Source organism: Zea mays, chromosome 8 (genome assembly GCF_902167145.1).
Source record: "Zea mays cultivar B73 chromosome 8, Zm-B73-REFERENCE-NAM-5.0, whole genome shotgun sequence".
Lineage (NCBI taxonomy): Eukaryota > Viridiplantae > Streptophyta > Magnoliopsida > Poales > Poaceae > Zea > Zea mays.
Genome location: NC_050103.1, coordinates 136,609,606 through 136,625,595, shown reverse-complemented (window position 1 = coordinate 136,625,595; position 15,990 = coordinate 136,609,606). Strand labels below are relative to the sequence as shown.

At 44.7% G+C, this 15,990-nt stretch overlaps 1 protein-coding gene across 1 annotated transcript; it reads right to left on the bottom strand.

Annotated features, from left to right (window-relative positions):
• Nucleotides 1-14,611: 14,611 nt before the first annotated feature.
• LOC103637310 (uncharacterized) lies at nucleotides 14,612-15,196 on the bottom strand. Its single transcript, XM_020543130.1, has one exon. The coding sequence runs from the start codon at nucleotides 15,194-15,196 to the stop codon at nucleotides 14,612-14,614; it is 585 nt and encodes a 194-aa protein (XP_020398719.1).
• Nucleotides 15,197-15,990: the final 794 nt, after the last annotated feature.

The window sequence follows — 15,990 nt, the reverse complement described above, 5'->3', positions numbered from 1 at the left end:
ATAGCCCGCTCACTTAATAAACGATGCAAAAAAAACATTCTATACTTCTCTATCCATCAATTCAAATAAAGTAAACATATGCATCCAAACCTTCTATAATAAACGGGAACAGAGTAGCAAAAGAACATGATGTAAACTGATCTGGTCGGTGTTTCTCTTAAGCTAGAAAGCCCAGCCTCATGTTAGAAATTTTGGATCTTCGTACAAGCACATGTGCACAACCTGAGACTGGGAATTATCAGTGTACTGACGTAGCATAATAGTTTCAAATAGGAATTATCAGTGTACTGACATAGCATAAGAATTTACATCAAGAGAACATAAACTCGCAAAGAATCCAAAGTCAAGGGAAGACTACTTAAATATTGACTTGTGCTTCACATGTGCCTCATGGTCGACTACAACCAATGCTTGATGACTGGATCGACTCCTAAACTACAACAATCCATAACATGCATCAATGAGGCCCAAACAATGAAAGGATGAGAAGATAACTAATATCATTTTTCATTTTGGCGAATCTATCAACCGTACCATCATGGTATTGCAATGAAATTGCTTTTATCCAAAAATATTCTATATAGCTAGCTTTGACCACATGTACTAACAAATTAGACAATCACCACCGCAAGGGGGAAGAGCATCTTCAACAGCTCACCAATACTTCATCCGCGATAGGACAATATTGGTGATCACCAATACTGTTTTTTCAGACTATTGGGGAATATGCTCTAGCAGATCACCAACAATCTCTCCAAATATATAAGACCCACATGTCATATTACAATTTATTTTTTCTTTCAGTTTCTCCCTCGATGTATTCTTCCAGCTCGCATATGTGACTGTAATTTTTATGGTCGTGTGCCATCGGTCTTGGCCACCGTGGCACTCATGTGTGGCCCTAGCCCTCGCCGACGCACAATGGTGTAAGCATATAAACATATAAACATACTATTGTATTTATTATAGGCGGTAATGTGATCAATAGGTCAATGATATCGATTGCACTGGATCTGAAAATCAGTTGCAATGGAAAATAAATAACAGAACCTACCTCCTTTGGAGGATGTTGGAGTTGGATCGTCGAGGGTGAAGAGCGTAAACTGATCCACGACCACTGGTAGAAAAATAAATAACAGAAACCTACCTCCTTTGAAGAGCGAGAGGGTGCGAGAGTGTGCCATCCACGGCCACTGGTAGCAAAATAAATTTACCGGTGCTAATTATAAGAAGAATACATTAAATGCATGCATCTCACTACAGGAGGACTGGTTCTTAAGAAGAATACATCGCCTGTTCATCACTGAACATCAAAACAATTCAGATTTGTTCAGAGATAAAGTTCTGGACCAAAAGGCTCCTAGTTGTGCCTGTTTCTCACAACTCACATGTGCCAGCCTCAGAGATCTTTTTGCACCTTGACAACTCCAGCTCCTTTAATGTGTTCATTCCTAAAGTAACCCGAAAATTATTTTTCCAATCACAGAACTAAGAACCACAATAATGAATTTTTGAAAACATGTTCATATAATTCATATGCAGCTTTCTGACAGAAAACATAATGTGCTAGTAAACCCAACTAAACAACAAATATCATGAAGGTAAATAACTTAAATTTACGGAAATGTAGTAGCCTTATCAGCTTTACAACACGCCATAAGTATGCGATGGTTGTTATACAGTGAGCACAAAGGGCACCTACAAACTATGGAAACACCATTAATAATACAATGAACATGTCTCCATCACATCTTCTGGCTTTCAGGGTGATATTAAGGCTCTGCACAAGAACCTAGCTGCCAGAGAATTGGTAAAAATTACAACTAAAACTCAGCTTGTAAATTGTTTTATATGTTCATTCTATCACCCTTTTTGTTGATACCAAGCGGTTATATCAAGCGCCATAAACTGCACCAGTACTGATTCAATAGTATCTTTCATTTGTCTGTATATAGCTATACCAACACCAGCATAACAAAAGGATGAGCTGCCCTGCCATGGCACAGCTCCTCTCCAATACCCTGTACTACAAGCGCTTCTTCCCATATTACGCCTTCAATGTGCTCGGTGGGCTTGACAGCGAGGGTAAAGTTTGTTGCTTTACTTTCTCACATTTATTGTTTGAACACTCAAATAAGCATGTTGTGCACCTGCACAGGGAAAGGGTGTGTTTTCACCTATGATGCAGTAGGTTCCTATGAGAGAACTGGTTATAGTGCTCAGGGAACGGGGTCTATTTTGATTATGTCAGTCCTGAACAATCAACTAAAATCACCAAGACCTCTATTGCTCCCTGCCAGGGTAAGCTCTGCACATTTATATCTTCTGTGTATTTCTCGCGGTGGTTCTGTTCAATGAGCACCTATTTAATCAAATTTGCATTCACAAATACAAGTGAATAGTGACTACAAATAACGCTAACAGTAGATAGCCTAAGAAATATTTTCAATGTGCACAAGATGTTGTCACACCATTGTCGGAGTCAGAGGCCATCGATCTAGTTAAGGATGTGTTTTTTAAGAACCATTCAGTTGCTGTTTTGCACCTTGTTCTTTCTGAATTTTTAAGAACCATTCAGTTACTGTTTTGTAGTTCACACAAAGTAGACCCCTCGCTAGAAATGAACAACTATCGGCTGGAAAAAAAGGCCGAGCAATTATTTTACTAAGTCAAAGAGATGTTTACCCAATGTCATTGAGTTCATGTCGAAACAACATGTACATCAAAATTAACAGGCATTGTTAGTCATTACAATTGACAGCAGCAATTAGAGTAGTAGAACAGTACCTGGTCGTGTATGTTTAGTCAGAGGAGCAGCATTTGAATACGGTACATCTGTGCACAGCCGAGCAGCAAAAAATAATAATAAACCAAAACACTACACATTGATATTTGATAGAGATCGGTGCCAAGTACACTTTACCATATATCGGTGAGAGTTGGGGAGGATTTAGATTGGGGAGGCAGACTCGCTTGAATAAGAGAGTAGTGTCCTCAGGGATCAGATTCAGATCCAGATTATTGTGCCCAGAAAAAGACCCATTAAAATATTCATCAAAGGACTTTGCTCAACTACTAATCTGTATTGTACATCTGACCACGATATCCACAAGAAATGCAACGAAAAACAAATGGTCCTTTGATAGTATGAATACCACTTGATTTTAACTAAGCACTGAAAAACTTAAAAAAAGTTTTATTAAAAATATCTAAGCAAATTACCTCTCTTTGAAGTACTTCATCAAGTTCCTGTTTCTCATCTAGAGTGATGTCCTTTGCAAAAAGTTGAGTTAAACACCTGCAAATTGAATCGTAAAGTATATAAGGCATCGAAAAGGCACATATAACATATGGTTCAACATGGCTCAAGAAATATATTGTTTTTTCTACTGATGTTGTTTCTTAAAAGGCAAACTACCACAAAAGCATGCAAGGAAGACTTACACATTAAAAAAGAAAAAAGTGGACAAATAGACATCAGGTTTTCTATGAAAGTGGTATGCAAAATTCATTGTGAACAAACTGCATTGCTCTGGTGCATAAAGTCAGGATGAGGGCAGCACTTTGATTCTTGAGAGCATTAAATACCTCGAGAGAGGATTTCTTAAGCTGATGCATAAGCTTCTTTAGTGTCTCCTTGATGTCTGATTCAGTTGTTGCTGAGTTCTCATCCACAAAGTCACCCTTTTTCAGTTTATTATCTCATGACATGCAATTTGTACCTCCTGAGCCAAGTTTGCTAGCCTTGCTAATCAGCCCATCATCGATAGCGGCACTGCTGATCTTTCTTGAACAAATTGTACACGACCTCACTCACGCTAACTGCAGGATCAACAAGCACAGGCAACCCAACCATGGTTTGTTAAGAAAAACATAATAGTTGAGAACTAATATCCAACGCTACAACAACCAACATGCCCTTCCGAAGGATGGTGACATTAGCATGCATTCATGATGACTTGATGTGCATTATGCCGGTCATTAGGTAGCATAAGCTAGCTATCTATTTATACTTCTACTAATTAACCACAATCTCACAGTTCTATTATGTGTTATCCTCTGTTGAACAAAGTACAATTTTCTACCTTCACCTCCTTTACATCTGATAAACTGATAAGTTTCTCTAGACAAGTTTGATAGTTTAGTAGAATAAACTGGGCACATCCTTTCCTGTAATTGGAATAGATTTGATACTGCTCCCAATTACATAACCATCAGCGACTGGAATGATGTGGGTAGCCCCATCACCCACATCAACTACAACATCTATCATTTTACACTGAAAACAAAGCATGAAGTTTCTCATAAATATAAGTGTGTGATGATCGCTCAACAGGTAAGAAAGGAAAAGAGTAATGATCAAGTACACTTAAACATGGCCTGCTCGATGCAATTGCCATCCATTTTGGTGTAACGCATGGCTATGCTAAAGAAATAATAATGCCACGGTGACAGCGAGGAGCCGAAGCGGGACAGTGCTGCGAGCGTGATGAAGTCGTGAAAGCAAATGCAAACAAGGAGTACCAAATATTATTTCAAGTATTATGAGGGCACACCGTATTATAAAAATGAGGGCTGAAAGCGCGTATAATATAAGACTTCTTAGCATGACTAACAAAATAGAGCAATAGGACTCGGGAAAAAGGTTGTTACCTATGAAAACATGTCCAATAAACTGTCCTTGCACCAAACAAGAATGAATCTAAATCTGATGTAAAACAGCCATCCTGAAACAGAATAGATGGTACATCAGAAACATGCGCCTAACGTTGGTTTCATTAGTACCATGACAAGGCATTGTACTTACACGCAAGGAGGCAAAACTAAGCAATGCACACTGTGTTTCTGCCTCTTCCACGCTGTTAAAGAACATAGCGGTTAAACAAAGAGGTAGGATTAGCCATGTGCTACTTAAAGTAGAGTTGCATGTGTAGTAGAACAAGAACCCTCCTCACTGGTGTAATGAGTTGCCCTTATTGCAATTTGGTACCATTGCTCAGCAAACCAGTATTTTTGCATTTCTATAACTTTTTTTACTAACATATCGCCATTCCTAAAATTTCATAATAATTCACAGGAAATTCATAATTCTGCATATTTTTACGTATAATTATTCAAATAATAGTAGCCAGCACATGATTCAAAAATGAGAATAAAACTTACAATCAAGTTGACTTGTCTTGTGTCTTCGCATATCATAATATTCCCATACTGTAGATTATTGTGGCAAAATCCAAATGATTATTCGATCCCGAGAGCCTCTTCTCCAGAATCGCATTCTCATCATCCAGCCTATTCAACTGAAATTGTTTAGTCTCTTCCCCAAAACATCTGCCACGAGCCACCTCAAGCCATTGACTGCATATAAACCCAAGCAATCAAATTCGAATCAGAACTCAAAACACGTTTATCACCAAAATCAGAGAAGTAACAATGAGAAAACGCACACCTGAGCCTCTACCACATTGACATGTCCCTACGTTCAGGCATGTCGAGTTCGTGAGATTCACACCGCTTCTTGGCAATCAGAAGTGGATATTTCCAGGTTGCGCACTCGTGTAGATCTGCCGTGGAGAGCGTCTAACAAAGAGAGGACACAAGCAATGCGAGAGTAAGCCATAACACGACAATAGCCAATTCCCCATTCGAGCGTGACATTAGGGAGGCAAGCAAGGGTGGGTAGTAGAGGCGTCACGTAACCTGGCGTTGATGAACTCCTCAACACAGTTCAATGCAGCCAGAGGTCGCCGGCTCTGGGGTCCACGTCGCCGCCCAGAGGTGGCCGGCGAGGCGGTGCAGGATGCGCACGCGTCCTCTAGGATCCAGGCACTCCGCTTCAACTGAGGATATCGGCGCAGTCGGCTCCCAGGAGGAGGAGACGACGAAGCAGGAGCTTCCGCCCCTGTGGGAGGAGGAAGATCCGAGAGGGCTGTTCTCCATGCCCTAGAAGGGCCCGCCACATGGCCCAGTGGAAGACCGCCCGCGACAAGGTCGAGACGCGACTCTCGTACTCGGCCACGACAGTCACCTCCACCACCGTCAGCTCCTCCTCGTCCACCATCGTCGGCGAGCATGTGGCGCCCGACATCTTCCTGCGCCTCCGAAACTCCGAGACCGGGGACTCTTTTCGCGGCACATCTGTGCAGGGGCATGTTGCAGAGCGCGATGGAGGCGGGGGCTGGCGAGGTTGGGAGCTCCTGTTAGGCTTGGGAGTGGTGATGTGCGGACGAGGTCCAGAACTGGGAGCGACGATGGAGGCGGGGGCGGGGGGGCCGAGAGCTCCTGCTAGGGTTGGGAGCAGCAATGTGCGGCCAAGTTCTAGAACCGGGAGCGACGATGCGTGACCGAGGACCATAAACTGAATTAGATAAAATACTTTGGGTCCGGGACCGCGTGTGGACGTGTATGCAGTCTGCACGCCCGACCCCCGCCGTATGCGCCGTACGCGGGAAGCGCGGAGAGCGCTCGAATCCCTGGCGTCTTTTAACTAATGGGGCGTTTGGATCCCTTCATTTTAGAGGATTTGGAATTCACTCAATAAAGTAACTTATTTAGTTTAGAATTTGACATTCCACCACTTTCCTAAGTTCAGATATAAGTCTATCTCAAATTCATGGGATGGAGGATGGGAAATGATTTTATGCATCAATAGAATTTGTTTCTACTCTTTAACTTACATGACACTCTTCGTTTTACTCCTCTATAGTGAAAATGTAGCACATAAATATCTCCGGCATCTTGATAATAATATTATACAAATATATTTTGCATAAAACCGAATTAGCTTAATTGATATATGTCAAAATTACTATTATTAGAATGGAATTTAATTCCAATGATCCAAAGGGGCGTAAAGGTAATCCCAGATTCCGTGTTTACCTTTACGCTTCTAAAAAAGAGAAAGCAAAATCACATTCCTCCTTTATCTCCACGCCTGTCTTCCCTGTACGGCTGTACTCCTACTCCTAGTCTCTGATCCAGCCACCGCTCTCTACGCATTTCTTTTGGCTAGAGATATTCCCCACCGCCCGACGTCTCTCTTCCTCGCTTATCCTCTCTGTCATCGTCTTCATCCATCGCGGGACTTTTTTTTTTCTCAGCAGCTGCCGCCCCAGCCAATCCTATCCTTATCAGTCGCCGGGATTTTTCTCAAGCCGCCGAGCAGCTCCCTCGCGTTTCTCTCTCCCTCTGATTTCTTACCGCTCAACGGCCGCCGTTCTTATCTCCCTGCGGCGCTCGGCCTCCAGCGTGTTCTTCACCTTGCTGTGGCCGCGCTTCTCTCTGCCAAACTCCAGTCATGGCCGCGCATCCAGGTCTTCTTTCCCCTGCGCACGTCCAGCCGCTCCTCCCGTGTTCTTCCGGCGCCGCGGCCTCCCGGCACGGACGCGTGCCCCGGTGTCCTGCTCGGAGCTTCCCCGGCGTTTTTCCCGTGGCCACCGCGCCGTGCTCCTCTGCTCACCCTGTCGCGGCCTCGTCCTAGCAGTCGCGCGTCTGGCTCGCCCCAGCCCCCTGCGCCTTGCCGAGTCTCCTGCGCGCAGCCGCGCTCCTCGTTTCTGGCCGGGTCTCGCCCAGCCGAACTCCCCTGGCGCGCTCGTCATCGGCTCAGCATCTCCTCGAGCTCGCCCCTGCCTTCCTGCTCGGTTTCTAGTGCTCGCCCTCCGACCAAGTCCGGTCGTGCCCTCTGTTTTTCCTCGCCGTTCTTCAGCCGAGCTCCTCAGCGCCGAATGTTCAGGTCCCTGCCGAGCTCGTCTCGAGCTCCCGCCCACCCTCTGCCCAGCCGTCGCTTGCCCCTGCCCCAACGCCGTGCCCTACGACCGCGACGTTGATAGAGATCCCGTGCTTGTCGGTGGCGCAGCCAGGGACTGGAATTCTTCTATAGAGGGTACAAGATTGTGATGACAATCAGCCTTTCTTCAGACGTCCCAGTTGGTTACTCTTCATGGGCTGAATATGATGTTGTGGCACCTGTGCCTCCAAAGACTGAAGAAGCTCTTGCTGCAGCCTTTATTTCTAACTAGGTGTGTGCCCGTGCGTTGCAACGGGAGTACGCTAGGATGAGCATTGATACATATCTGATCGAATTTTATATTTTCTTGGAGGTCTGGAGAAAGTTTGCTCGGAAGTCAAACATGTTAAAACCTAAGCATGAGTTACCCTTGTGCCCTATCAGCACACTGTTCCGCGTTTGTATGAGTCTTGCTAATTTGCATGTCTCATGCATAGTCTCTATAATATACAGAATCCGTGTGACAAACATGTTAAGACCTCATCGTTGAATGCGTCTGGAGTGGAGAGTCGATCAAGCTCGTCGAACAAGTTTGGTGTGAAAAATGTGCGCAAATTGATTCATTGTTGTTCTGGCACACGCCTGTCCAGTTCAGACATGGATCCTTGTTGCCAAAACAGATTCAGATGACCAGACACACACCTTGCTTGTATCGGACAATATCGTAAGTTCCATCTGAATAGACAACGCGAATTTTACCCCAAAAAGAAAAAGAAAGAAAAGACGCTAGAAGGACGTGTACTACTCCACTCCTTAACAATGGGTACATGGGAGTAATTGGTAAACGTAAGTATTCTTTATGGATTAGGCTTTTATCTAGATACGGCAAAAGAATGTGTTAAGGCCTGCTCTGCTATATATAGTCTGTCATCCAAAAAAACCAGGCACATCGGTGTCTGTGTAACCCATCTATTCTGCTGCGTTTCAGCCTCCTCCTTTCCTCGTTCGTCGAACAAACAACTGGAGAGAAAAAAACGTCCGTCCATCCGTGCGTGTTAGCTGCAGGATGCAGCTCCCACTTGCCAGCTTGTCTCAAGGTGTTTGCGCTCTACAACTGGCCAGACAGGGCTCTTGTCGGATCATACGTCGACAGCAGCCTTCTCTGTCCAGAGCAGAGCAGAGTGAGCGAAAATGAAGCTTCAGGTTCAGCCAGAGAACGGAGAGTCGTTAGAAGAGCGCTTCGTGTCTTACCACAGGCTCGAACTGGGGCGTCGACAGGTTGTTCTCGAGGTTCCGCAGCACCAACAGGACCTGCAGGAGTCAGGAGACGGTTTCGGTCCAGCTCAACGACAGGAGAGGAACTGAGGAAGGCTCGTGAAACGCGAGACAGACGCGAGGAAGGAGGGGTCAGAGGCTCAGCAGCGCTGAGCTGCTGCTACTCACTGTCTTGGCTGTGATGTCGTCCATCTCCTTCAGCTTCTGCAGGTGGGCTTCCACCGGGACCGGCGCGTCCGCGTCGAACATGTCGCCGACGAACCTGTACACCTGCGCAAATGGCACGTCTTCTGCCGAAGGAGGGGGCACCAGCTCACGGTTTATTTTCTGAAGCGGCCGTGCTGTTCCACTCTCACCGGCTCGCGTTGGGTTCGCGGAGGAAGGTTTTGGTGGTCGGAAGGTGTTTGTGTACGTACCGGGTGACAACGGGAGCTCGATCTGCTGTTGGTCCTGCACGGCGCCCATCGCTGGCGCTTCACTTGCGCTGCCGCTGCCGCCGCCGCCGCCGCCAGCCCATTCTATGATGGTGTCGCTCAAGCTCGGCGCCCCGATGAACCGGCTGCCACCTGAACCAGCACGAACCAGCTCAGTCATTTTCTCCACCAAGGTTTTGGCTGCGGGAATCGAGATCCGTCGCCAGGCAAAATTACCGGCGGCGAATAATGGCGGTGCGCTCTGCCTCTGCGCGTCGGCGTTCACCCGTGCCGCTGCTGCTGCCCCTGGAACCGAAGCGCCTGCCGCCCACTCCAAGTCCAAGCCTTGCATCCCTGGAAAGAGAATAGAAATGTTCATAAACAATGTGGCGAGAAACACTGCTCAGATTTCTGAAAAGAATTTTAAAAAAAACAGAATGTGGACAAAGAAAAGAAAAACCAAACATATACAATGCACATATTAATAGATCAGGCATGTGAGGTGGTTATGTTAAGTATTAGCATTACATAACACAACTCATTACTATAGTATGGACAATATCACATTGCCTACATATTAAATCAAATATTCAGCTATATCAGTGTGAATTTATCAGATTGTTAATTCCATCCATAAACAAATTTAAAATTGTGTAGCACATTGAGGCACAAAATTAGATATGTGATTTCTAAATTGTTAATATAGTTAAGTCGCATTTCATTATGTCTAAATTTAACCTCAATTTCTCAAGCCTTTCCTTTCTTTCAGGTATCGCACATCATCATCTGAACCAATAAGCAAATTAGTATAGTATCAGGTTTTGTTTCCTTTCTCAAGACGTGGAATCTTTGGATTTTGATCACGACTGTTGGACGATGTGCATGCATTATATTATAATAGGCACATGGTGGACACAGCTAGTGCTGATAACTGCTAACCGATCATCTCGTCCCCTTGCATGTATGTCTGCCTTGTGCTGCCCTGCCACCCATGATTGCCCAGCCTGATCATCCATACCAGCAACAGCAAGCACACAGAACAAGCCAGTTCGCGCCAGAACCGTCATGTGGTTTCAAACAGAAAAGAAAGAAAGAAAGAAAGAAAGAAAGAAAGAAAGGGTTTTGTTTATTTCATTTTGTTTTGTATGGTTGTGCATGTACTATCTCTTTGAAAGCAACATCTGAACGAATGATTGCTGGTTCCATTAACTGAGGCACTGAGCTGTGCTGGTCTAATTTGCTTATTGGTTCAGATGATGATGTGCGATACCTGAAAGAAAGGAAGATGTTGCTGACACATCGTGCAGGCACAGCATCTGAACCTACTGAAAAATCTTGAAACCTTTTTTTTCATTCCTGTGCCTGAGCACGTGTTTCGTTAAGAGGGAAATAAGTGTGACCCACGCCGTCGCCAAGGCTAACCTTAGTGACTGTTGTACAAAGTTTTACCTTGCTACTTTAGAACACTATTGTCTAATCAGTCTGGTATATCTACTGCCAGTTGTGCCATACCAACATTTTTCTCAGGAGGTTTTACACTTGTTTGCATGTGGAGACTATCAGGATGACATTGCATTTTTTAGTAGTGTTAACTCTTTGCTCACAAATATTATATCTCAAATCCTTTTCAAAGCATTACGTGTTACCATCTGCATGTGACTCCTTATTTAGCTCCGATTCTAACAAGAACCTTCCTATTGTAGTTGAAACGGAAACATAACGACAGAACAGAAAATGAAGCTGCTGAATCAAATGACTGGATGAGCCCTAGATATGCTAATGCTGGCAGCAGCCCAGTTCCTACACCCCCTTCAGGGAAAGGTTTAAAAGCATCCACCAAGCCTAAGGTTATAGCACTGAAGTTTGGCAAGATTCTTCAACATGCAATTCTTTTGGACCAGGCATATTTTAGGTTACATAACATGAGCCTCTAACCCATACTCTTATTGCTAATTAATACAAATAGGTGATTCAATCAACTGTCATCATTAAGCTACAAGTGAAAAACAAACATGGAAAACAATTATAATGTCATGAGAGAAGCATAACCAGCATCTATCACAACCAACCAGTACTAAGTTTAGTGATGCAGCTATGTGTAGGAGCGTGTCACTATTCAGTGCTACGACCCTCCAAATCTGGTGAAAATTTACGATTAACAGGTTGACAGTGGATAAGAACATTGGGATTACAACATGGATTAGAAATGAAAGAAATGGCAGGTACAAAGCTCACCACTGCCGTTGGTCATCTGTAGACTCCATAAACTCAATATCCCTATGTTGCTACTGCAGCAGTGCATAGATGTAGTTACAAGTTCTTGAAATCGAGGCCTACACAACGAAACTGAAGAGAAATGTGTGTAAGTTTACAGAGAAAACCACATAAACATAACCTAAAGCCCTCTTCATAGATTGATCCCCAAATTTCAAAAGAAGTTACTATCAATGTGCATAGAACAACAAAATTCAGAATGTAATATCAAAATTCAGGATGACACCAAAGACAATTCACAGTTCACACAATGGCTCTTTCAGCATAGCATCTCAATAATTTGCTCCCTCTATTACAGAAATCTAGTAAGCATATGACAAATCAATTACTAAGGCGGAACCATCATAACACAAAGCATCATAATGTGCACGGTTAAATCAGATTAATGAAATCACAGAAACTGAGACCTCACATGCAACTAAATGTCGCACTGCACAAAAAAGACAATTAACAAATAAATGTCGTACCCATTAACAAATAAAAATATCCATGGTAGAGTAATATTCTATTGGTGGACGCGACGCTCCGGCCGAGGATCTCGGCGTAGTCGGCTCCCAGAGAAGAGGATACGACGAAGCAAGAGCCTCCGCCCCCGTGGCATATCATAGCAAGAAGCATGGTTCAGCTCATATATGAGGCCATCCATCTGCATTCCAAATTGCAATCAATGCCGTGAAACAAAACACATGAAGACCAATAACCAATAAAGATCTTGGGCCAAAAAAGGCACAAGGGCGATTGTAAGGAAGGAAAAGCAGCGCATCATCCATGAACTCAACCACGAGACAAGAGTCTTAGTAGCCCACAATACACGCGGATAAGGCAAAATGTTAAAAGGATTACTCCACGTAGATTAAATAAAATAATAAAGTGGGCCTAATAAGCCTCTATTTGTTCAAGAATTAGAAATACAAGTATAAGAAAGACTCACTGGCAAAATTATGAGTATTCCTATAGGAACAACATACGCCAAAGCTATCAATGTTCTTTGAAGAGCCTTCTTTTCCTTCTGAGTTAGTTCATCCCCAATAAGAGCTCTTTTTAGCAAACCCATAGCAGATCTTGTATCAATTGCTAAGAGTTATGTCCCCTGCAACACAGTCCATGCAAATAAAACATGACAAAATCTACTTCATCACTGCTGCTGCGCCACTCCTCCACTTTCAAAATTATAAAAACATCACAGCATAGTTTTTTTGCACTTGAAATTCCATATCGTCAGATCACAACAGTAATCAAGAATCATCTAATCTTGGCAGAACAGAAACTATAAACATTTGCCATTTCTTTCATCTCTATGCTACACCAATTTTGAACATGATATCCTGCCAGAATAATTTTTATCATCTCAATATTTCATATAAACATGATAGATAACAGGACCAAGGGAAAAAGATGAATCGGATCAAAACTTAATTGTAACACGAACTTAATCACAGTACGTTAAAGCCCTTAGACAAGGTGTGCGATATAAAGACAGAGCATCAAAGAGATGAGGACGACCTAAGATTAGACTCGCTTTGTTGTAGAAACCTAGAACTACAATAGAAACGAAGAAAGGGACCAAAATTATGGAGCCGACATAGAAGTACCATCACTACACCTACCTGTCCCATCGTCTGCTCCACCGGATTAGAAAAAAAATGCAACAATATGAAACATCTCAGAATTGCGACGAACGAGCACACCAGAATTTCGAGGAGCCGACTCCCTAGAACGCGCGACAGATGTGCGCTGCAAAAAAATTCGGGAACAGAAGGCACGCGTTCGACATATCGATAGGTGTCGAACATTCACCTGGGCATGGTGCTGGCGCAACTGCACGATGCGCGCTGGCGAAACTGCATGACAGCGGGCCACTGGTCTGGGTCGGCCTGGGACCGGTCGCAAGCGTCACAGAGGCGGTCGTGCACGGTGAGCTCGACGATGGCTCCGTATTGCCCGCGTCGTGCTCTCGACGGATGTGGAGGCGGAGGTCGAAGCGCCTGGGGCAGGGCGTGGTGGAGACAAACCTCCTGCATCGCTTCTTCAGGTTGGGCACGTCGAACAGGGGAGGCAAAACAGGGAGAAAAAATTCATTACCAAATTTAATACATACACATTTTAAAATATTAAATTTGTTTTAACCATTCAGATATCCACTTTCATCCTCCTTATATCTAATTCGATTTTAACCTCTAGTATCTTCATCCAAACGCACTCAGAGTAGACAGATGCGGTTCAGTTCAGTTGACTGCACGAAGTCTGCTCATCCGGTCGCCAAGTCAATGCCTCCTGCTTCCCAAGGTATTGCCCAGATCAACAAGTATTGCCCAGATCACAACCACAATCGCTTAAGAAGAGGATCACAGACAACTGACAGCGTATCCATCGTTGCAAATTTCCAGAAATTTCTGCACATCCAATTGAACTTCTCCACTCCTACAAATATTCTTCAAAGCACACACAAGTACACAACACTACAACAGCTATCAATCTCTTGGAAAAAGAGAAGCAAGAAGAGGAACAAATCTCCTATCTTGAAGAAACAATCAGTTCCCTAATATAAATGAGACGAGCAGATGTGACCTCCCGCGTGGAGTTCCCTAATACACAACGCAACTAACTGGATGCAGGGCCGTGGGAATTGCACGGGGGGAGGAAGGGGAACAGAGGGAGGGGGACATATTTATCATGTTTTTAATTATTAGGAAACTAAATCAAAGGGGGTTGGAGTCAGCAGCTGAGGATCCCGCCACCCCCAGTCCCGGAAGAGCGTGAAGAGGTTGGGTTAGTGCTGTTGTGAGGCCGCTCGCTCGGGACGACGGGAACGGACGGGGCTCCCTCCCTGGTTAGTGCTGTTGTGAGGCCGCTCGCTGGGGATGATGGCGTTGGGGAAGAAGAAAATTACCAAAGCAGAAGAAGCCGCGGAACAGGACGAGCCTCACCTGTGCCTCGCCGCGCTGAGGGGGAGAGGGGGGTCGATCGGTCGGGGGACGTTGGCCAGATCTGCGGTTGCGACGACGCGAGGAGGCTTGAAGGTGGGGTGGGATTGGCCCTTGTGCTGGAGCACCATGTCCCGCCGCATCTCCACGCCGAAGCTGCCCGTGTCGTTCTCCGCCCGAAACTCACCCACCCCGGGTCTGGTCAGCTTGATGGGCTTGCCCACGCCGCCGACTCTGACGCTCTGTGTCGCCGTCTTCCGCGCCTTGTGCTTGAACCCCGGCACGGACGCAGAGTCGTCGAAGCGGGTGCCATTGAAGGAGAAGGTCACGGCGAGCGCGCCGTACTCGATGGCCCGGTACATGTTGGGGTTCCAGAGCGACACCGTGGCGGTGACGTTGAAGGAGATGATGGAGTTAGACGCCGGGTCGGCGGGCGCCAGCGCGAACCGCTGTAGCACGACGTCGTCGGCCGTGGCCTTGGGCGGGAACACCACGCCGAAGGCGAGCACCAGGATGGTGATGAGGCTAGGGTTTTTTGGATCTGAACAGGAGAGGAAAAACAAGGATCGCGAGCGGGTGTGCATCGGGGGGGGGGGGGGAGTGTATGCATCGGACGACAGAGGGACTCTATAGCGTATCGGACGGACCAGATCGCTGGAAGGCAGAACATGTCAGAGGCAGCCTACCCCTTACCGCCTTAATATAGTAGTATAGACTGTGGTGCACGGAACTTTCATTTGCAAGCCCTCGAGATGCTTGAAAATTTGGATGTCAAAATAGATTGTATGGTGGTTGTCATCGCAACCGTGATGGCAAAGTGGACACCTTAAGGCGGTACAGATTCAGCTTGGCATTTGAGAATTCTAATGAGGAGGATTACATAACAGAAAAGTTTTTTTCCCAGTCACTCGTAGGCATTTTCAGAATTTCTTGTGTCCAGTATACTGCTTCCTTGATGCTCGCGCAAAATTTTGTTGATTAAGAAATTAATTAACTTATTGTCATCCTTAGTCTGATTATTTGGTGTCCAAAGTTAGTAAATCGAGATATTATAATTAGTTGATAGGATATGCAAGTGAGTCTGGAAAATAAGTTTAGACAATTAAATAAATTTCTTCTATCCATCCTATAAATGTTTTAGTGGTAGGCGTTTTCTGTATTGCTCGTGTCAAATGGTGTTTGTTTGATGAAGTCAATGCTCTGCTTTAGTGATCAGTTATATGTCTTGAATAAGATGGTGATTGTTGTTCCGAGTGTCTAAACATAAGTAATATAAATAAGCCGGTTACAACTAAAACTTGAAAAATTCGTAGTGAATAGCGCACACAAATACTTTAAATATTTAAATTATTAAGTCTATAGTTTTCCGGAACACTTT